The 23,392-nt window shown below is 35.4% G+C and overlaps 2 protein-coding genes across 2 annotated transcripts in view; one reads left to right on the plus strand and one right to left on the minus strand.

Annotated features, from left to right (window-relative positions):
* Window positions 1-1,269: 1,269 nt before the first annotated feature.
* Window positions 1,270-22,226, plus strand: PIGF (phosphatidylinositol glycan anchor biosynthesis class F). The gene is made up of 5 exons (XM_054567007.1): window positions 1,270-1,516; window positions 2,149-2,240; window positions 3,436-3,552; window positions 13,452-13,560; window positions 22,113-22,226. Exons 1-5 carry the CDS (start codon window positions 1,289-1,291, stop codon window positions 22,224-22,226), a joined length of 660 nt encoding a protein of 219 aa, XP_054422982.1. The 5' UTR covers window positions 1,270-1,288.
* RHOQ (ras homolog family member Q) overlaps window positions 18,133-23,392 on the minus strand; it is a 41,441-nt gene continuing 36,181 nt past the window's right edge. Inside the window, exon 5 of the mRNA XM_054566985.1 lies at window positions 18,133-22,815. Coding sequence (XP_054422960.1) covers window positions 22,660-22,815 — 156 coding nt within the window. The 3' untranslated portion in view covers window positions 18,133-22,659. The remainder of the gene's footprint in view (window positions 22,816-23,392) is intronic.

Raw genomic sequence — 23,392 nt, forward strand, 5'->3', positions numbered from 1 at the left:
CACAGGGCTGGTCTCTCAAGAGGGGCTAACACTTAACCTGCTCTCCTTTGTTCCCTTGTTCATTTCATTCCTTCATTCATTGATTCAGTAAGAGTTTGAGTTTGGGTATTGCTCACTGTATTACATCCCAGGCTGGTCATGTCAGTTGGAGTTCTCAGAGTGGTCCAGAAAAAAATGCGAAGGGGTGTCCATACAGTGTATTGTAGATCTGCTTTCCGGGCCCTAGACTGAGACTAGGACCTCAGAAATTTTTCCTTCCTCCCTTTTCCTTCATACTCTTCTTGACCCTTGGTGTGTGTTTTTATCTGAAATGGCTTTAAGCACTTGGAGGCTTGGGGCCTTGGACATGTTCCCTAACCTGTTTTAGCCTGTTTCCTTATCAGTAAAATATTTGCCTTTGAAAATTATAGTGCAAATTTGTATGCTAATGGATGCCACCCCGTGTGTGTGTGTGTGTGTGTGTGTGTGTGTGTGTATGTGTGAGTGTGTGTGTGTATGTAAAATATATATATTCTGGAATAACCACAGTCACCTGTGGACTGTTTAAATTAATAAGATCCTTACTTAACATTAGTGCTATGGATAAGCTCTCTGCTAGGTAATTTATAAAGGGGTGTGTGTGTGTGTTTTATATATAGGTGGATTCTTCCTTCCATTTATGCTTTACTTTTGATTGTAATCTAGCACCTGTAACAAACATTGTCATTTTGGTATTTCTGGAGCGCTGGAATCCCTTAGTTTAGCGTAATGTTTTTTGAACTCTCTTGGTTACACTGGCCACTGTTGTATTTAAGTGTGCACTTGGTGGTGTCACTTGGCATTTGCTAAGAAGATGTAAATTACTGTAATGTTAGACAAGGATCCACACTGGTAAAAAATGCCAACAATTTAACCAAACTGTATTCATGGAGTTTTTAGAATGCATAGGTATATTTCCAACCCGGGGAAATCATTAATCCCTGCAGTTTGTTTTCACATCAGATTTTGGCAAAAAAAAAAAAAATAAATAAAGGAAAAGGAATCGTTTAATTGGTCCTAGCACATGACCATTTTGCAGGAATGAGTGACAAATATATAAGAAATTAGGATTAAGAAATTTGTCCTCTATAGTTTCTGAGAGCTGTTTACCATATTAGTCCACATGTGCATTTGCATTATGCATCTTCCTATATTCTGAAACTAATAGTTTGGGTCATTACTTATTTTTAGGTGTTTAGAACAATGGAAAAATTATTGTCTATGCTCTTCTTAATTTGTTTTTCATTAGACAACCACTCAAGAATACACCATGAAAAATACCGATATCAAGAGACTACTGTATACCCATCTTTTATGCATATTCTCAATTATCCTAAGCATCTTCGTTCCATCATTCTTCCTGGAGAACTTCTCAGTATTGGAAACACACTTGACGTGGTTATGCATCTGTTCTGTTTTTGTAACTGCTGTCAATCTAGTATTATATTTAGTGGTTAAACCAAATACATCCACTAAAAGAAGTTCATCATCATACAAGGTAAGGCCTATTTCTAGTTTACTGATTTTTAGATAGTGGGAGTGTCTTTTAATGGAAAAATAAAGCCGTTGTCAAGAACTCAATCGGATTATTTACAGTGACTAAAGAGAATCTGATTTTTTTTTTCAAATTTTTTTTCCTGTTACTTGCTGGAAGGCTGCCCACAATATTTGATAGATCCTTGCCATGCATTAATTGTGGAATTAGGGTATCTTCAGTAAATATAGCAAATATTTCATGTATCATCACATAATAAGGACTGTTTGTGTTTTTGTGTATTCTAGCAGTCTGTTTTTTGTAAATAGTTCATAAATACTGATTAACAACATACATACCATAGATACCAATACACATCAATACATACCATAGAAACAACTGCTTTTTGCCTGTAATGTGGTTCGGTAGGTAGAATGAAGTGGGAAGTGGGTGATACTTGCCTTTAGCTTTTCTGATAGGGCTGTGTTCAGGGATGTGCTGACTGTGCACAAGACATGATCTGAATTCAGAATCCCCAAATCCAAAGAACATTTAACTGTTCATACATGAGTATGTTATGTTTAAACATACAATGGAAACATTTAATGTCCTTTAGGCATTCTCTTGAGTCTTTAAATTATTCATTTCTTTTTTAGGTAACCAGATTTTTGAAATGCTGTATCTACTTCCTTATGTCTTGTTTCCTCTTTCATGTGATTTTTGTTCTATATGGAGCACCATTAATAGAGTAAGTCTGAAATTCCTACCTTAAGGCCATTATATTTTAAAACTCTTGTTTACTAAAGAAAGGGCTAATTCTGTTGATGGTTAGAGAAAGACTGGTGTGTTTGATTATTGGATCATGAAAGGATACTGCCATTGCCCTTCCTTAGCAGTGTTATTCTTTTAAAAACAGCAATAACTTAATTCATCAAAGGCTCCTATTATCCAGCCTTCTAATACGCAATCGCCTGTTGGGGTGGGGGTGGGAGGTGTAGATGAGAAACTATATTAAAGCCAAACAATGTGTGACCCTTAGAACCTCTAAGGGAACTTACGATGGTGATCGTATCAGTTCTTAGTAAATGTGATTCTGAAGTGCTTGAAAAAGCGTTTATTTTCTTAAGAAAAGTCAATAGACTTGTGTATTTAAATACTTAATAAGCTAATGTTCATAATTTAAAGATAAAGGTAACGCTTTTTTAAAACACCAATTTTAAGTTAGTGAAAATTAAATTCATGACTATTTTTTATATAACGTTTATTACAGTTTGGGAAACTAGTTTAGTGGTGATTAATGATCATGGTGAAATGAGTGGTATATATACACACACATATAGCTATGTATATAGGTATCTATTTATATATAGTTTCTTATATGTACATATTAAGTTAACAGGTAATTCTTTTCTAGAGAAGGGAAGACAAGACCTTTGTAATGGTAAATGGATGTCTATTTAGTCCATTTTAGAGTAGAATAAATGTCCAGAGCAATGGCTCTCAAAGTGGTTCTAAAACCAGCAGGAGCACTTTATTGAAGTGCAGATTCTCAGACCTCAGTCAGAAACTCTAGAGGCGGGGTCCCCCAGTCTTTAGTTTATCCAGGTTTGTAAGTGGCTCTGATAAAAGCTAAAGTTCCAGAGACTATTGAGGAAGAAAGTTAATGATCCAGAAATGAGGTTTCTTGCCTTGGACAGAATGGATCAGAAGATATTCAACACTTTGGAACTCTTACCATTAAAGCCAGATATTTGCTAGATTTTTTTTATAGCTTACATTTTTTTTTATCGTCATCATTTTGGTAGGACTCATGTTTACCTTTCAAAGTAAAATACAAGAAGATATTTTTATATTAAGTTTATTTAAGTACCAAAGATCATGTAAGCGTGTATATTTGTTCCTTTAACACTTTTTAAAAAATTAATGAAGTTTTCTTTTTATAGGTTGGTGTTGGAAACATTTTTATTTGCAGTTATTTTGTCTACTTTTACTACTGTACCTTGTTTGTGTTTGTTAGGACCAAACATCAAAGCATGGCTAAGAGTTTTCAGTAGAAATGGGTAAGTTTTAATTTCATATTTTAATGATGTTTGAAGTTTTAAAAACAGTAATGTATTTTTCTATTCATGGCAGCTGGCTGATTGTTCCTTGAGTGTTTCTCAGCACTGTGTGGTTCTCGGAGGTGCCTTAAAAGCCCACTGCATTTGGGGACTGGAGAGAGGGAGGGAGCGGTATGCATTTGAGGGGGGATCCAAGCAGGCAGTAGCACAGGTCCCTCCCTCTACTTTAGCAAGATTAGCTGTGCATTTTTCTGTGTGGTAGATTTCCACTAGGCCTTTTGTTTGAAAAAGTTTCTGCTACCAAAGTAAAGCTCTGAAAGCCACTCCTCAGGAATAATTTGTGCACTGTGATAAAATTGCTTCCATATATCTTACAGTGTAGAATTGGGGTCGACAATCTAAAAATGTTTAGTGTAACAGCTACCATTTTTTGTTTAGCCTCTACTGTGATAATGACATCTGAGTGTAAGTTTTACAGGATTTTATTTCCTTAGCAGCCATATATATTTTCAACGTAGCTAAATTAAAGTTTTAGCTTCTTGAAAGGCATTGAGATTATTTCTAACAGAAATGGTTGAGTTGTAACTAATGAAACTAGAAAGTTACTTGCTGCCCATAATTTTGTCCTGTTTATCACCTAGCAGCAAAAACTCCTGAGCTCTTACTCTGCGTGCCATGTTGTGCATGGGGACTCTGAAGTGCTAGCCATGATTCTCTCCCCAGGGAGCCTGATGTTCAAGGCACAAGAATGAAATGAGCAAACAACGTGAGGCTAAAATCATGTAAATCAGACAATAAGTACTGTAGGAGCCCAAAGGGGCAGGAGATCACTGAAGAATGAGCTGGAGGAGGGATGATCTGTGAGGGATTTGGATCAGGAGTACGCTATTTGGTGAGACCCAGGGGAAAGGGACAGGTACCTCATGCTAGGGGACTGAACTGACACCATAGAAACTGAAATGAGCATGGTATCATTGTGAGATTTGGAAGGGAACGGCCCAATCAGAGCAGAGGATGCCTGAGGGGAACAAGGCTCCATAAATTACTGACTTTTTCTTTTTGGAATGAATATTGTTTGTTCCCCTTCAGAACCATCTTCTCGTGCTCAAGTCTCTAGAAAACAAAAGTGTAATTATTGAACACTTTTTCCCACATTATCACAACAGTATTCCAAATGGCATTAATTTCTTTTAGCATTTTAGTTTGAAATTTTTAAACAGTGAAAATTGGTTGAAACCTTATTGGTTTGGATTGGTGATTTATCCAGCTTTGAATTCCGTTTCTGATAATCGTGAATTTGGGGGAGATATCTGATTCCGTTGTTAGTCCTGCCGTAATGTGGCATACACAGTTCTAAAAATCCCTGCACTATGCAAACTTGGCCAATCAAAAACAAGGTGGGAACTTAATAAAAATGGTAGGACAGTTTTATACATGTTAAACATGTTAAAGAAGTACATAAGTATTATGATAAATTTGGCCCTTTTCCTTGGGAAAAACCTGAAATTTGCTTTTGGGAGTAGGTATGGGAAGGGTTGCCACAAATAAGTTCTTATAAAGTGGTAAAGGAGAGTTGTTGGGAATCTGACAAAGTTAAGGGCAGCTGTGGAGGGTGTGGTTCATACACAAAAAGGAAACCGAGGTAACTGGGAGATGAGCTTTTCAAACAGTATTTAGATATAATTCAAATGTAATATACTTCATTTACTGAAAGTATACAATTAAATAGTTTTTAGTATATTCACAGATATATGCAGCAATCACCACAGTCAATTTTAGGACATGTTCATCACCTTAAAAAGAAACTGTACCCTTTTGCCATCACTCCCTTATCCCCTTTTCTCCAGCCATAGGTGACCACTATTTACTGTCTCTATAGATTTGCCTGGTCTGGACACATCATAAAAATGAAATCATATAATATGTAATCTTTTGTGATTGGCTTTCTTTCCCTTAGCTTAATGTTTTCAAGATTCATCGATGTTGTAGCATGTACTGAATCCTTTTTATGGCCGAATAACATTCCATTGTATGGACATAGGAAGTCTGTCCAGAAGGTATCCAGCCATGTAATATTAAAAATAGAGACATTTATTGAAGAAGATACAAGATACAAGAAACATTGTATATAGGGCAGTGACACCTCAGTCCCCTTCACAGCAGGCACCTTGGCACCTCATGCAGTTCTCACGATTGTTAGTAGCTGCACTGCCATATTTTCCTGTATCTCACCAACTGTCTGAAAAATCTCTTCCCTTTCAAAAGTCATTTTAATTTTGGGAAAAGCCAGAGTTGCAGGGCCCCAAATCTGGACTGTGGGAGGCTCAGTCACCTGGGTAATTTGATGTTTTGCCAAAAAACTCTGAACAAAACGTGATGCATGAGTGGGCGCATTGTGATGAAGCTGCCCATAGCTGCGGCCTTCTGAATCATCTGAATTGTTTCCATGGAGGAATATTCAAGCTTAACACAAAATTTGATGCAGATTAGTTGCTCTGTTCACTCAGTCATTTTGAATGTGATGGCCACACAGTACACATACTCAGCGGCATCTGCTGCCCCCCTGACTAGTATGGTGAAGACATCATTGTTCACGGATGCACATTCTAGTCCACTCTCCTTGGCTGCCAGGTTACAGCGATGTGCAAGCCATTCTTGTTGTATTAACAATGGCTGGACTTTTTCTGCACAGACCTCGCATACCACGATTCATCAATTGATGGACGTCTGGGTTGTTTCCACTTTTCGCTACTATGACTAAGCTGCTATGAACATTTGTGTACAGGTGTTTGTATGGACGTATGTTTTCATTTCTCTTGAGCAGACTCCTAGGAGTGGAATTTCTGGGTCATATAGTAACTCCATGTTTGATTATTTGAGGAACTGCCAGTCTCTTTTCCAAAGTTACATTCCCACAGCAGTGTATGAGGGCTCCAGTTTCCCTACATTCTTGCCAACAGTTGTTCACCTGATCTTTTTTTTTTTATTATCACCATCCTAGTGGGTGTGAAGTGTCATTTCATTGTGATTTATTGGCATTTCCCTACTGACTAATGATGTCAAGCCTCTTCTCATGTGCCCTATTGGCCATTGTATGTTTTCCTTGGAGAAATATCCCTTTAGATCCTATGTTCATTTTTTTACTGAGTTATTTGTTTTTTTAATATTAAGTTGTAAGAATTCTTTATATACCCTAGATACAAGTCCCTTATCAGCTACGTGATTTGCAAATATTTTCTCCCTTTCTGTGTGTTGTCTTTTCACTCTCTTGATAGTGTCCTTTGATAGTGCCAGTGAGAATATAAATTGGTTCAAACTCTATGAAGGGCAGTTTGATAATACCTATAATTACAAATACCCATCTTTGACCCAGCACTTCTAATAGGATTTCATCTTAAGTATATTGGCATACCAACAAAATATTGATTAGAGAAGATTATTCACTGAAACTTTAAAAATAGCCTAAATGTCCTTTCATAAAGGAAGGATTAAATTAAATTTAATCTACACCGTGGAATGCTATTCAGTTGTTTAAAAAAAAAAAACCCACAGAAAAACAAACCCAGTCAAGTCTTTATTTACTGAAATGCTGTTAAGTAGAGAAAAACAAGGTGGAGAAATGTGTGTAGAATGCTACCATTTATGTATAAAGCTGCAGGAGAGAATAGATATACCTGTACGTCGTTGGGAGAACACCTAAAAAACAGCTAAAACAGTGGTCGGCCCTGGAGAGGGGATCTGAGAAGCTAGAAGACAGACTAAGGAGACTTTCCACTGACTGCCCTTTGGTATCTTTGGTATTTGACCATTTTAATGTACTATGTAGTCAAAAGGAAAATTTTAAATTAGTTAGATTTTGCCAATACTTAGTTTAAACTTACTTTTGGTTATTGAAAGTAAGACCTGTGTAAAGAATCTGTTAGATTTCTCTCATGCCACCTAAGTTTTAGTAGACTATAAAAATATCCTAAAATTTCTAACATACAATCAGAGGACAATTCATTTGCTAGAAAACTATGGCTAAAAATAACCAGTTATAAAACATTTTATTTAACATCACATTGGGCATGGCATGAAGTAGTAATATGTAAAAAATATTTCAGTATTTTTTAAAGCATTTTCATAATGTTATATATTTAATTTTCAGCAATTTGGTGAGATACTCCTGTTTTCACATTTTCTAGATGAAGATGTTGGAAAGCTGACAGGTTAAGTGATTTACTGAAGCCCAATAGCCAGATCATCTGATGGTATAGACATTTTTTGAATGCAGATCATCTGATGGTATAGAAATTTTTTTTAAAAGACGCCACTAATCAAGGGTCAGAAAACAAGCTCCTGCCCTTTCTTCACCACTTAGTGGCCAATGATATTAGACAAGCTATTTAACTTAACAGATCCTCATAGGTAATGTTGTTAGAATAATACTAATCTGTACTTCACAGGATTATTGTCAGAACTGAGTGAAATGATGAGTAAAATCAAATAGTAAGTGCTCAAGAAATGTTCGTTCAATGGACTAGCAAATGCCATGGAGCGTTTTTATATTTCATACTTCCAATCTGTTTGCCTTCGTACCTCTTCCTGGTTCAGGCAACAGACCAAGGAGTGCAGGGCACAGGCAGTCACGGAGAAGGAGGAACCGTTCTTTTCAGTTCATTGAATGTAAAAGTAATTTGAACTTTTCTATGAGAGGGGAACTTAAGTCTTCATGTCTCCACCATACATTAGTGATTGTTCACCTTTTTCCCTAACTTTTATCACACTTAGAATAAAAAGCATGTCAAATTTTGAATGACTTAAGAAATAATTATTAATTCAGTAGATTAACTTGTTTAATGATAGAATAGGCCTTCTTAAATGTTCAGTGTTAGGCAAAAATATTTTTAAAATTCAAAGATCTGGTGGTTCTGCAGTAAAATATGAACTACCCACAAAAAACCAATTACTTTTGTGTTATTTTTAAATTGTCTTAATATACAGTTAGCATTATTTATATCGAGTCACAACTTTAATTTCAAAGAATTCTATTTAAATAGGTTATACAAAACATGAATATGTTTTTTCCTACCCAATAATTATTTACAACAGAAATTAAAGTTCAGATTTGAAGTTCTTATGCTATAGTTCTAATTAATTAAAAGTATTTAAAATATCTTAAAGTACTGATTGAAGATTTTAGAGCTTACAATATTTTTATCATTCACGCTGTGTTTAGTGTATAAAACATGGTAGAGTTTTTGTCTTATTTGTATAAAGCCAGCCCTTCCAGTATTATTGAAATATGATAATTCAGATATTCAGTATGAACAGGCCAATTTTGAATTAGGCTGACATCTCACTTAGTATTGACTCAATATAAATGTTTATACTACTTTGAAGTGAAATAAGTATTACATCCTAATTTTAATGTATTTATTTGCTTGTTTAAATTGAGTGGATGATAATAACTTGAAGACTGAGAAAGACAAAAGCTTTAATTGTGAGAACTGTGTTGGAATTATATCCCAAGAGTAAAGGACTTTACTGTCGAGATTTAATACATAATAAATGACACTTTAACAAGACTTTCCCTTAAAGTAAACGTAACAGACTTTACTGTCGAGATTTAATACATAATAAATGACGCTTTAACAAGACTTTCCCTTAAAGTAAATGTAACGTTATTCCAGATTTTTTAAAAAATACTATTTTAAAGAGACTTGAATATAAAAAAGTCATTTGGTTTCTTTAAAGTTCTGCCAATTTTTGGTATGCTTATTACTGAATGAATATACTCAATTTGTACTACTTTAATTCAGTTTGTTGCCTTTGTATTACAATTATTGTGGGTTTCTTTTTTCCATTTGCAGACTCTCTTCTAAAGGAAAATAATCTGACTACCTTAAACTTATACTTCTCATTGAGGTTTGCTTTTGGCTAATTCTTTTATGTGGTTATGTAAATGTTTAAGTGAGAATCTGATCACTTTTGGTGAAATGAAAAAAGTTGAATTTCTGAATAGGTTCTTAAACCTTTGGTCATCTTGCCAAGGTAAAGACTGTAAGGCCTATTTGTGTAGACAAAGACAACAGGCCTCTTTTTGTCACCTTTGGATTGAAGTGGGTGTTATTTTGAAAAAACCACTGTGGACATTAAGAGTAAAAAGATACGAATGGTGAAAAATGTGTACATATAAAAAAAACAGGTAGTTTAGCTTTAATGTGGGCACAAAAATTTAGTGGCAAAAACAGATTCGTTTTAATACTAATTCAGGGGCAATGGGGAAAGTTTATATAAGAATTCTGTAAAATATCTTCTGCCACTAGGAGGAGTGGCGTGGTGTCTCCTTTTTAGATGAAGAGATGAACAGTTAAAAATATCAACTCCATCACCACAAGCCCTGTTTTGATGACGATCTGTCTAAGCCACAGTGTTTAGTGTGAACTACCTCAGGTACTTGATAGTGTTTGACACATAGTTGGCATTCAAAATGTTCTATTTATTTCAATTAATATTTGACGTAATGAATTTTGGTGGAGTCAGTGTGGACAGTTACTTGGAGCAGGTGAGGTGTCCCCACAAAAGACAGAGCGAGAAAGCGCAAGCAAGCATTTTGAAACGATGCTTGGTTTTGGTGGAATATTTAAGGATGATTTAGTGACAGGTACGTAAGCAGATAGAAGGGGAAAAAGAGGCAGTTTTAAACATCTAAGGAAAATTAAAAATTATATTTACTGTAAGAACCACTGTGTGCTTCAGCTGTGATGAATATTTTCATAATGATAAACTGTACATACGGTGCTAGGGATTCAGCCAAGAGAAGGAGATGTTACAGTCAGCGAGAAGATGTGAGTCAGAAATGTGAATGTGGGTGTGGGAGGCTTGTGGGTAAAGAATGCTAAATCCTCTTCTTCCACTGTAGAAAGCAGAAAGTAACTAAGTCTTTAAACATCATACATAATGTGTATTCTTTTAAATTCAAGGTACATAGAAGGATCAGTGAAGAGCTGAAAGTCTACTGAGGGAGGGATTTTTATTAATAGTCTAATTGTAATCTTTTACTTTAAAGGTATTTATTAGTTTGAGAGATATGAGATTTTAATTTTAAAAAGATAGGCTATTGAGTTTTTCTATTACACTTCGTCTTGGTTTCATTATTTATGCACTTACTATATGTAAGATCATAAGCACTCTTGGACACCTCGAACAAAATAGAGGACAGCCTCTTGGATGTTTGCACTTTTTAATCTTAATAATTATAAGGTGGCCACAGGTGTGCTGTAACAATGAAAACTGTGAAGACATGGATCTTGCCCCTTAGCCCAAGGAAACTGGAGCTTATATTAGCTTAGACAGGTACATACATCTTATTGAAACATGGCTCTGATCATATTGCTACCTTGATGTAAAACCTTCAGTGACTCCTTTAGTTTGACTTTGGAGGCTTTTCTAAAATCCTTACCCTAAGTCTACCACAATGAGATAACACTTCACACCCACTACGAAGGCTGTAACCGATACTAACAAGTGTTAGCAAGGAGGCAGGAAAATCGGAACCCTCATACAGTACGGATAGGAATAGAAGATGGCTCAGCTGCTTTGGAAAACACGCCGTACTTCCTCGAAAGGTTAAACAGATACCATATGACCCAGCAATTCTGTTCCTTAGTATACCCCCAAGAAAAGTGAGATCACGTGTCCTCACAAAAACTGTACAAGAATGTTTAGCATTATGTAAAATAGACAAACAACTGGAATGTCCATCTACTGATGATGGGAAAAAATAAAATGTGGTATATCCCGCCTTGGCTGGCGCAGCTCAGTGGACTGAGCACCAGGCTGCAAAGCAAAGGGTCGCCCGTTCAATTCCCAGTCAGGGCACATGCCTGGGTTGCAGGCCAGGTCCCCGGTAGGGGGCGCATGAGAGGCAACCACACATTGATCTTTCTTCTCTTTCTCTCTTCCCCTCTAAAAATAAAAAAATAAAATCTTTTTAAAAAATGCGGTATATCCCTACAACAAAATATTTGGCAATTAAGTATTTTTACAGTGCTGTAAAATGGAGGAAACTTGGAAACATTATGCTAAATGAAAGAAAGCCACAAAAGACCACATATTACATGATTCCATTCATATGAGATGCTCAAAATAGACAAATCCATGGAGACAGAAAGTAGATTAATGGTTGTATAGGGCTTGGGAAAAGGGGCAATGAGAGTTCCTTCTAATGGGTGAAGTTTCATTTTGGAGTGATGGTTACAAAATCTGTAAAAAAAAAACAAAACCCCAAAACAAATCCCATTGAATTGTGTACTTTAAAAGAGTGAATTGTGTGGCCAGAAAAGGATTATCTGGAGGCAAATGTTTACAATACTCAATAGAGCTGTTATTTTAAAAAATCCTAACTCTAACCTACTTTCCCGGTCTTATTCCCATTCTTTCACTTGGCCTCAACCAGTTTTACTTATGTTCTTTTACCCTGCAATGCAACCCTTTCTCCAGTTCCTCAAGACCAAATGCTACCCATCCTTCCAAATCCAGCTAAACTTCCTCCTCTTATACTTGCATAAAATGGAAAAAGTAAACTCTCTTCTCAACCTCTACCAGACTGTGTGTCTCTGGGCATATAACTTTAATGTATTGCAACATAGAGGGGTTGCATGCTAAGTGGCAGCTAGTCAACATTCATCAGCCACCTGTAGTCAAGTTACCCAAGAAAATCCTTTAAATTGCCTGAACAGTGCAATTCTCCTTACATTTAACTTGCCAGTTTTTTTCCAAGCTTGGAACAGATCTCCGCTCTGTTGAATGCTCGTTGAAAAAATTGACTTGTATTTATAGGTGTACATAAAATAAAGGACAATACTAACAACTTGCATATATGATGATTGGCACCAACCTTCTTCCAGCCCATTTTTAATAGAAACAAGCTCTTGTTTAGTTGAGGGAGGGGGGTTAATAAGATGGGCAGGTGATCAATTGGTTTATGAACTGACTTGTCATTTGAGTCTTCTTTAATTCAGTGTATATTTTGGTGTAAAAATTGGCTTATTTCTAATGAAAGAAATCATCTAACAAATGTTTTTCCCTTATACCACACTAACTGAAAGAAACTGCTTTTCATAAACTTCATAATAACCCTGCATTTTAAACAACTGAATCTGGACCCCACTTACTGCATTGTGGTGGGCTTTTTCTCTGCTGTGACCAGACTGATGTTCCATGGTAGGCTGAAATCAAGACCTACTAAGAGAATGGCAGTTCTGTCTTTCTACCTTTACACTTAATAACAATGGTAGGCAGAATCACTGAATCTTTGAAATATTTTGTTGTTCTCTAATCCTCCACCACATAGAGTTAATTTGTTTAAACAAAATGTGCCATAAGAAGGACTTGTTGAATAAATGAAACTCCTTCCATACCATCGAATACTGTTGTAACTGTTAGGGAAAACAACAGGAAAACTGGGTTTATAACATGATGCTTTGAATTTTGTTTTCAAAGATATATACATGGATGTGTGCATATATGTAAATATGCATATCATTCTAAACAAAAGCGTATTTGCATGTATAAAATATTTCTGGAAGGATATATTGGTAAGTTGGTCATAGCAGTTGCTTCTGTTACCAACTTAGAAAAGGAATTAGCAGTGATAAGGTAATGAGAAAGACTTAGATTCCACTGCGAATGTTCTTCCATATTGTCTTTTACTTTGTGCATATGTTAGATCTCCAACTGAAAAATACATCTTCTTGCTAATTAATTGTTGATAGTTCTTGGTAAATATACGTCAATTTGAGGTATCATTTTAAATGAATAGAATATGTATGTGTTGTGTTAGTTTGTGCTTCTGTTTTGATTCTGCAGCAGCTAAGATATATACCTCCAGTGATTTACATATTTGTGTCTTACAGAGTTACATCCATTTGGGAGAATAGTCTCCAGATCACTACAATTTCTAGTTTTGTAGGATCATGGCTTGGAGCCTTTCCTATTCCACTTGATTGGGAAAGACCATGGCAGGTTGGTTTCAGCTACTTAAAGCAACAAAATTAATGTTTGTACAATAATAAAGCTGATTAAGCATACATATATATGTGCACAAATTGTTTTGTTGTTCAGTTAGGTAGGGATGCCCGTTCCCTCTGTCACTGTAATCTAGGCGATTTCTTCTGGGACCGGGTGTTGGTGCCACAGGCATCCGCGTCAGCCCGGTTCCATCTTCCAGCAGTTTGTTCTTCAGATAGAGGTGAATAACAAGGTTCATTTGTGGATATGTATAGGAGTTTGGATTTTTTGTTTTTAAATTGGGCAGAAGTTGCAGGAATTCCCTGTTTTCACCTTTGGTGTTCATTGCCTTGTGGTCTTAGAGTCATGTTTTTGTTAATGTGATTGATGGCCACATGGAAAGTTGAGCTTGAACAATTTTTTAAAGTGTGTAGCAAATTAGGTTTTTAAAAGGGATGCATGATCTAGTCAGGGGTGTCGAACCTTCTGGCCTCTCTGGGCCACACTGGAGGAAGAAGAGTTGTCTTGGGCCATACATTAAATACACAAACACTAATGAAAACTGATGAGCACAAAAAAAGTCTGTGCATGATTTTCATAATAGCTGTCACCACAGATAAGCAAAAAAGTCCTCACATAATAACCCTAATTATACAGTGGTCCTTCTGATAATCTAAAATCGTGGAGCAGGTCCCAAGTTTGTGATTACTAATATAGAAAATTTACATAACTAAGTAATAAAATTTAGTATAAAACTTAGTAATAAAACTAAGTAGTGTTTTAAGTAAATTTACAATTTTGTGTTGGGCCGCATTCATAGCCATTCTGGCCTGTGGCCTGCAGGCTGGGGGTTGGACCCCCTGATCGAGATGGACGCTCGTGAACATCAGGTCTTTTGTTCCTGTCACAATAGGATATAGCTGATAGGCTAGGTGAAGCACTAAGAGGTAAGCGTTCTTTTTATCCCTGTGCTACAGGTGAGGAAGATGATACAAGGAAAATGTATAACATTTTAAAGTTCACTGAGCTAGTAATGCATATATCATTGTCTTAATTTCTAATAGCTTAGTAGTATGCTATTATTTAGCTATTCCAAAATTTATTTAAGAAATATACTATTGATCATTTAGGTTATTGCCAATATTTTACTATTACAAACAGTGCTATCATAAACATCTTTCAATCTGTCTTCACAGATTTTTTCCAATTATTTTAAGACAATTTCCCCCAAATGGAATTGTGTTATTTAAAAATATTGTTTTACTGACATGAAGAGAATTTTTTTGTTCTGATTACAAAGACTGTACATTTTATTTAGAAAATTTAAATATTAATTATAAAGAAGAAAGTAAAAATTATCAAATATCCAACCTCCTAGATGCCTTTAAACTTTGGACCTTAATGCTACTATCTACAAAATGGAATTAAACAAGATAATCAAGTCTCTTCTGAGCATACTTATTTCTTAAGCAAAAATCAATTTTCTTTAAAACAATTTAAAATTACTTTAAAATATTTGTACTTATTCCCATCAGACACTAGATGAGTGAAGCATTGTTATATTTGAAAATCCTTTGCTTTCTCTGGTCTTATTAGGTTAAAAATTTAATATTTGAAAAACATCTATTTCCTAAAGTCACAGATACCACAGATAATTCTTCCATAAATTTAAGCTAGGGATAATAAGGATTATAACTAAATGAATCACTATACATAATGCTTGAGTGAGGGATAAAACTAAGATTATGGATTTAACTATTGAAGAGTAGCTCTTTTTAGGTTACTTGGTATTTGTTACCAAAGGTATTGTACAATGTTTTAGACAGACCAAATACTAATTTATATGACTAGGAGATGTTCCAAGCATGGGGAAAAAAAACAATACTCAACTGACAGAAAATTGTTTTGGATTTAACAGGTGGGCTCATTCTAAAGTCATCATGTTCATAGTGCTCTGCTAGAAGTTCCAACGTGAGAGAATAGTGCTGGCCAAATTAACTCATTTGCATGATAATGGTAAAAACCATTTAGCGGCACTTTGACAAGAAGTTCAGGCTGGAGACTACACATCTCACCACAAGTGGCTCTTCCCAGACATGTGTACTGTTAGGCATGTGAGAGTGGTAGTGTATGCACAGATCAGCACAGATTTACAACTAGAACAATGTGTCCAGATGAGTAGATCATCTATACTTGTACTCCTCCATCAGGCGGTAGCATTTGCTTTAAGAGCATCTGGAAAAAATCACAGCCAAATCCAGAGGAAAATATAAATGGTCATTTAAAACCAGTAGAAGTGTCAGCAGGCTCTGAAAGATGAGTTCTGTCCTGCAAATGCAAATTTGTGATAAGCACAATAACAAAACAAACAAAAAGTAGCTTGTGAGAAATTTAGAAATGGCTGCCTGGGTTTTATCTTCCATTTTTATCTGAAAGAGCCAGTAATCCTAATGGTTGTTGAGATGTTCAGAGTGTTCTAAGTGTTCTAATCTGCAGATAGGTCAGTTTCCCGTGACATCTGTGATCTCATATCTCCAAAAATTATTGTAACATGTATTTTATGAATTTATTAAAATATATATTCCAAATTAAATAATATTTGTTTGTACCCCAACTGCTTGGCTTATAGTAGAGGCTCCATAAATAGTTAAGAATGGAGTCATTCATATGAGACTCTTAAGAATGACACAAATGTCTACCAGTGGCTAGTTTAGAACTCATTTCTGTACTTAATGCTTCTTAATGTGAAACGACAGCTAGGAGCAGGAGTCCCCTTCTGTTCCTGTGGGGACATGCATGTGGTTAATACAATGAGGTGTGTATTCTCTTACAAAGTTTACACTCCCTAGACATTTCATGTGAAGAATAGCATGTATTAAAAGTTATTACATTATAAGGGCAAGGGAATGGTTCCTACAGCAGGGTATAACATTACTCCGGAACAGTTTTATTTGTCCTAAACTGCTGGTTCTAATTATTACCTAGCAGTGCCAGTTACCTAAGAACTAACATTAGTAACCTAACATTAGTAGGTTACATTAGTGATCATGTAAGTTTTTTCAAGTTAGAACATGTAATATACAAAATGATACTGATGCATGGCACTTTACAGCTTTCATGATTTCATTTAATACAGTGTCCCCATGTTTTAAATACAAGAGGTGCTATTATTCTTGTTCTGCACATTGGAAAACTGAGGCTCAGATGTTCGGTGACCTGGCCTTGCACACTCAGATCCTCCTTACTCCCCTGTCCCATGCTCCCTCCCAGAAAGGCAAAGTTCCCAAGTAAAAATATGAACTATTTTTAAAAGTAGCTAATGTTTTTGTATAATTATTTTAAAACTTTGAGTATTTTAACTAATTTCAACAAAAATCATAATTATATAATTATCTAATTGTATATCTAATACATACCAAATCATCATTTTAGGAAATCTGCAGCAGCTTATATACTGCCATAGCAACAGGCCAAACTAGCTGTTACTAGTCGTTAAAACATGTGGTTACCATTTTAGCGACATAAGATTAAATGTCTACTTGTACTTTATACTAAAGGGACCTACATAATGGTGTGCATGTCATAATTAAGTAAAATGTATTTACTCTCAAGTCGCAGATTAACAAATGCCATCTACATCACTGAAAAATATTTCTTGGACAAACTAGAAGTTAATAAATATACTTGTTAGAGTGAAGGGACTCTTAACCAGAGTCCATAGTTGGGCTTCAGAGGTCTGTGAACTCCTGAAATTATATGCACTTTATACATATAACATATATGGATTGTGTTTGACAAGGAAACATGAATTCTGTTAGATGTAGTTTTTAAAAATTATTTTTTAAAGTACTTAAAATTTGGGCAGGACTTCAGTTTTTTAAAATAGGAGCAGCTTTAGAAATCTCAACTACACACATTTGGGGAATGATGGTTTTCTGTATTGTAACAACTTATACAGGGTGGGGGGAAAGTAGATTTATAGTTGTGCATATGCAAAAGTTTATTCTTGTATTTATTATTGTTCCATAGAACACCTGTAAACCTACTTTTGCTCCACCCTGTATACTCATTAGGAATGTGAACTAAAGATTATCACCAAGTATAGCTCACACGTATTGGTCACTTGTACTATGTACCAGATACTATTACAGGTATGGCTGTACCTTGAACATAGTGCATTATATCATTTAGTCACTACAGCAACCCCAGGAGGTGAGTTTTATAATGACGCTCATTTTGCAGATGAGAAACCAAGGCAACCAAAGGCAAGGTGACATGCCCAGAGTCACGTATTTAACAAATGGCAGAGCTGAGATTCATCCAGCCCAATATGAAAATCAGTGTTCCCTATTCTGTACTACTCAGAACATGCTTTGAAAAAATCGAACTCTACATAGAAATACTCGTATCAGTACATTTTCATTTCCTAAAATGTAAGCAGGGTTCTATCAGAAGAGAGCAGTGTGGTTTTCAGGTAGAAGCAAGCTTGTGCAATTTTGACATGCCTTTCAGCCAGAAGTAACGTCAATATATTTAACAGACAAAACACAAAGTTATAACTATTATTTATTAAGAAACTTTTTCAACTTATTAGGATGCAATTATTTTATTTCTGAGAAATACCTTTTTTCTGGATACCATGTACCCAGAACCTATAATATTAGGCCTTTGTTAATGCTGATTAACTTGAGAACACTGCCCTTTTTTATGTGATGAGAATATAAGGAGTAATTTGATACAGAGAAAGGGTAATAACACACTAAGCAAGATACTTCCTTCACATGATGTAGCTGTTCATTTTTTTAAATGTTTTCCTTTTTAACAGTAATTTTCAGTTTTACCCTCTTGTACTTTATTATCTTTTGTTACTCAACAGGGTTTTTTCTTCTATTTTGTGATTTAAAAATTTTTTTAATTCATAAAAATTGGATAAAAAGATGACCATTGTTTTGGTGGCAAAGACTTCTGAAGGACTTCCTTTACATGGATGTCTTTGAGTTTTTCATTTTCCTTAAACAAAACAAGGTAATTATATATAGCCATTGCAGATTACTATAATTTGGAGAACCCAGTGTTTGTAGCAATGCAGTTGAATTGTCTGTTCAATAGATAATACCATGTTTTTTTAAAAACAAAATCCTTCTAGACATGAAGAATGTTAAATAGAAACATTTCTGTATATAAGAAAAGTACGTAGTTTTAAATATAAACTTCAAGATCTAATTATGAATGTACATGGTTAAGCTAGGATTGCTTAAGTCAGTATAAATTCTGTTGCCATACTATCGATTTAATTTTTTTAAACAATTACAAGGTTAGTAAGAAATTGCTTAAGGAAAAATGATTAGTGGGCAACCTCCCCCAACCCCCTTCAACTACTCCCTTCACCATTCCCTCTCTTGGTCCACACAAATCAGGAAGTTACCGTTGTATAGAGAAATTCTCTTTAAAAAATGACCACATTACAATTGAGGACCACTTTGGAAAGCCTCAGCCATCACTAGGAAACAATCTTCAAAGACAGTCCAACATTTTAATTTGCTGACAGCACGGATTTCTTGAGATGTTTAATAATAACAAATATTCCAAGAAGACTTAACCCCTCATTAGACAAAACTTTTTAACCAATATTTATTTCATTTTTGGCATTCCATGGGAGGTGAAATACAGCAGCTATGTGTGAATGTACGCATGTGTTTAGTAACAAAGAGCCACATTGAAATTACAAGTGATTAAAATAGAATTTAGTAACTCAAACTGGAATTTGGTTGGGATTCCCAAGGGTTTATTATTCTCCCTACTCTTGGACAGCGTGCTTTATAACAAAGTGCAGATGCTTAACACTTGGCCGATGAAAAGGCTCGCAGCATGAGGAACAGAGGAAAGAATATTATCCCAAATGTTTACAGGGTGTTAAATAAAAACTACTAAGGTAAGAAGTGCAATGCTTTACATAGATAGTAAACTATACATGGTATTTTATTTTTAATCCCATGTGTTAAGATGGGACACTGTTAAAGTAACAATCACTTAAAAAGCAACAACCAACAAACCAGTATTTAATTTTTGTACTTAAAAATAACTAAAAATCAAATGAAAGCAATGTCTAAAATAAGTAAAATAATTCACAATAAAAACCGTAACTCAGGCTCTACTTATTGGAAATATGATAACTCAAAGTGGTCTAACCTAAAATGTACCTGTAGAGATAGAATGAAGGTATAAATTAGCAAAGTGTTAAATAAGATTTCAGGGAGCCTCTAAAATTACTTTGAAGAACTTCAGAACTGATTTATATATATGTATATATAAAAAATATTAACTATAAGTGTAAGTTCATTCATACATGACCTTATTTGAAGCAGTGTATTTGCACTCACTAGCAAAATTCACGTCAGTAAGATATTTTTGAAGTATTTTATTTCCCAGATATTTCACTACTTTGAACTAGTTGTTCCAGTGACTAGTCTGAATTTCTGTTGAGACCTAAGCCTTTAATGAAGATGCATTTCTGAAAATAAGGCAATTTTCTACAATCTGCGTATGAATAGAAAACAAATCTTTGGTTTTTTGTTAAAGTGGCAGGAAAGATTTTGCAAAAAGAAATACTACAGAGCCAAAGCAATGAAAAGGCTCTTAATAAGCAATGGGAAACTCCAACCCCCATCAAGGTCAACAGAGCACCTAAGGCACCTCAGGTTCAGATGAAACAATCATCTTTGCTTTGAGTTCCAATAATCTATGTACAGGATTTTTACCACCTTAAAATGTGAAGCTGAAAGGGTAATGTCCAACTATGATTATTATGAAAAAGAAGAGATCATGAGAGTTGATAAATGAGAGTGGTATGGAAATCATCTATCTTCCATATTTATAGATGAGGAAACTGAGGCCCATTCTTGAAACAGGTGATACCAGAGCTGTGTTTCCAGAGTCCTAGTCCCTTTCTGTTAGATTGGACAAATTCTAGGTTTTAATTTCCACTGGCTAGTGAAACCAAATGTGAAGAAAAGTTTCAGAAATGTGAATTTGAGAAAAAATAAATTCCCATTAAATCCCCAAAGACAAGGTGGAAATGTATAATACTTTACTGTCTTAATTCCTTTATACCATGTATTGGACACTTTAGCTAATATATGAATTGATTTACACAATTCCTTTCAACTCTATCTAAAAATAGCAGACCAAAATTAAATGAGCACATTACATAAGATTCCATTTGAGCATTCATAAGGCCATGGTACTTAGTGTGAACCACAACTTCTTGGGAGAAAGAAGAGATCCACTGTCCGGTTCAGAGAGAATGCTCCTGACTAGTTTATCCAGTAGACTCTCCACTCTTCAATGGGGAAGATGATGCTTCTGTTTTAAAAAATCTCTACAAAGCTCACATACAATACAGTCCATCCTAGATTTGTGACTGATGATGAGTATTTAAGGCTGTCATTTTCAAGTATAAAAGATTAGTGTTCATTACCCAATCTGTGCAATAGACATAGCTATAAGCTCAAGTCATGGAAATTAACAGGAACTCACCAAAGACATAAAATCATAATTTAGGCAACTGTGAGTTTAAATGTAGAAAAGGCTGGGGAAAAAAAATGTATGGATTTGATTATGCTTCTCTCTGAACTGCATTGGTTTGTTTACACTGAAACTTTGCCTAACATATTGTCTGTTGATGGCATTTGGAATAAGGCAGGTCCACAGCAGACCAACCAAGGAAGCTTAGTTAGGTAGCAGAGCTAGCAATTAAGATGGTTCACCTCTAACACAGTTCTATGGCCTGTTCCCCCAGAGAAAGATTAGAAATGGCTCTAGCATACTTCACAGATGACATGAAAACTTTTTTTTTAATACAGGGCCTTGCACCTAGGGACCAACATGCACTGCTTTGGATGGAATAAATCAACATTTACTTCTGGCTTAGTGTACTATTGTGAGATATTACAATTTGGCTGGAAAAAAATGAGCATCTGGAAGCCAGTATTTTGTTTAACTTACACTTAAGTTGGTAGTTCTACAACTTCTGTGATGGTTCCAATATCTGTATCTGAGAGGTGACATCAGTTTTATAATGGAAGCAGTTGCTTTGTTATAAACTTCATATGACATGCTTGAATTCTAGGTCTTTCAACACAATTTAAAGTTTCTTGTGGTTTGATCATCATAGACACTTCTCATTTCATTTGATATACAAAACAAGCCAATGTGGAAATTCAAAAACAAAATTACCAACTTCAAAGAGCTAAATTGAGTCCAAGATTATGGCAAAGTCTGACCCAAAATTTTAATTTGTAACTTTAGCATGTCTCTCATGCATTTTGGGGAGCATCAAACTAAATCTACAGTTGCCAGAAGCCTTGTTACAATTGAATGCACATTAACTAAAACGTGTACATTTTTTAGTGTTCATGATAAATGCAGTTATGACCTTATTACACTTTTGGCATTCTTTAAGAAAGCACATTAAGCTTTAATATAGAAATATTTAGGTTACACTTAATTTGTGCTCAAGTAATAATAAAACGTTTGTTCTCTTTTGATCTCATACATTGTCTCCTCAGGTATGGCCCATCTCCTGTACGCTCGGAGCGACCTTTGGCTATGTGGCTGGCCTTGTTATTTCACCACTCTGGATATACTGGAATAGAAAGCAACTTACTTACAAGAACAATTAATTGGAACAAAGGAAGAAGTTTGTTTTTTTGTTTTTTGTTTTGTTTTTTTGGGTTTTTTTTTTTTTTTTTTGTGCAGATTCCATAAAGACTGTGCAGAAATGTATATGGTCTAAGCCAGGCAGTTCCATTTATAGCACTGTTTTTTATGTATTACATGATTGTAGCTTTTTAAACTATGAAACCCCTGAGAGATTGTACCTTCTAGTTGAAATAAAGTATTTATAATAGATTGTGACTTCAGGTGCTGTTTGCTGCTTCTTGGACCTTTAAGAAACATTCTTAATGAACTCGATAGAATTCTGAGGACAGGGTTGTTTTTTCTTTCAAGTTTTGAACTGTTTCAGCATTTGTAAGAGGTCTAGGGATAGCTGTAGCATTTCATATGCTTTCTTAGAGAGAAATAGAGAGTTTCCTTGGCCACTGAAGATGTTTCTCACGTAATCAAACAACAGTTTATACATCTTGATCCTATTCTTTTTTTTACTGTGTGTTTCTTTGGAGTTAAAATGGCTATGATAGCCTCATCAAAAACAGTCTTCAATCCCTTCTGGGTTAAAGCTGAACATTCCACATAGCAGCACGCTCCTATCTGGGAGGGAGAAAAAGAAAATCACAAATACATAAAATCTTTTTTATACAACAGGTATGACTAAAAACACCATTATAAGGAACATTATAGAATACAGCTATGCAAAAAGAATGAAATCATCATAATACCCAGAGATAGCTAACTGTTAAATTACTAGTGTATATCCTTCCAGACTTTTTTGTGAAAAGCTCTTCAAATATTTACTGGGTACCTCCTATATGCCAAGCACTGCTTTAGGTGCCGGGGATAATGTCACTGAACTGAACAACAGAACAAAGTCGCCGCTGTATGAGGCTTACATTTGCTTAAATTCTGGGGGAGGGACACAGGAGGGGTGCTGGTACCTGCTCTGGAGAAAGAGCAGAGTGCGGAAGAGGCGGAGAGCAGAGGACATGGGTGGTGGCCGGGGAAAGCTCTACAGGGTGGCGTTTGAGCAGTGAGGAATCTCTAGGGGAAGAATTCTAGGCAGACAGAGCCACTGGTTTAAATGTCCTGATGCAAGAGTTTGCTTGGAGCATTCCAGGAACGGGAAGGAAGCCAGAGTGGCAGGAGACAGTGAGTGGGGAATGGCGAGAGA

The sequence above is a fragment of the Pteronotus mesoamericanus genome, unplaced genomic scaffold, assembly GCF_021234165.1.
Source record: "Pteronotus mesoamericanus isolate MK-2021 breed Mesoamerican mustached bat unplaced genomic scaffold, CSHL_Meso_final contig_101, whole genome shotgun sequence".
NCBI classification, from domain to species: domain Eukaryota; kingdom Metazoa; phylum Chordata; class Mammalia; order Chiroptera; family Mormoopidae; genus Pteronotus; species Pteronotus mesoamericanus.

Excerpts from the sequence above, each read along its gene's own strand:
- PIGF (XM_054567007.1), top strand. The coding sequence starts at position 1,289 with ATGAAAAATACCGATATCAAGAGACTACTGTATACCCATCTTTTATGC. Across the intron at positions 3,553-13,451 it reads AGAGTTTTCAGTAGAAATGG|AGTTACATCCATTTGGGAGA; the intron begins GTAAGTTTTAAT and ends TGTGTCTTACAG. Across the intron at positions 13,561-22,112 it reads ATTGGGAAAGACCATGGCAG|GTATGGCCCATCTCCTGTAC; the intron begins GTTGGTTTCAGC and ends TTGTCTCCTCAG.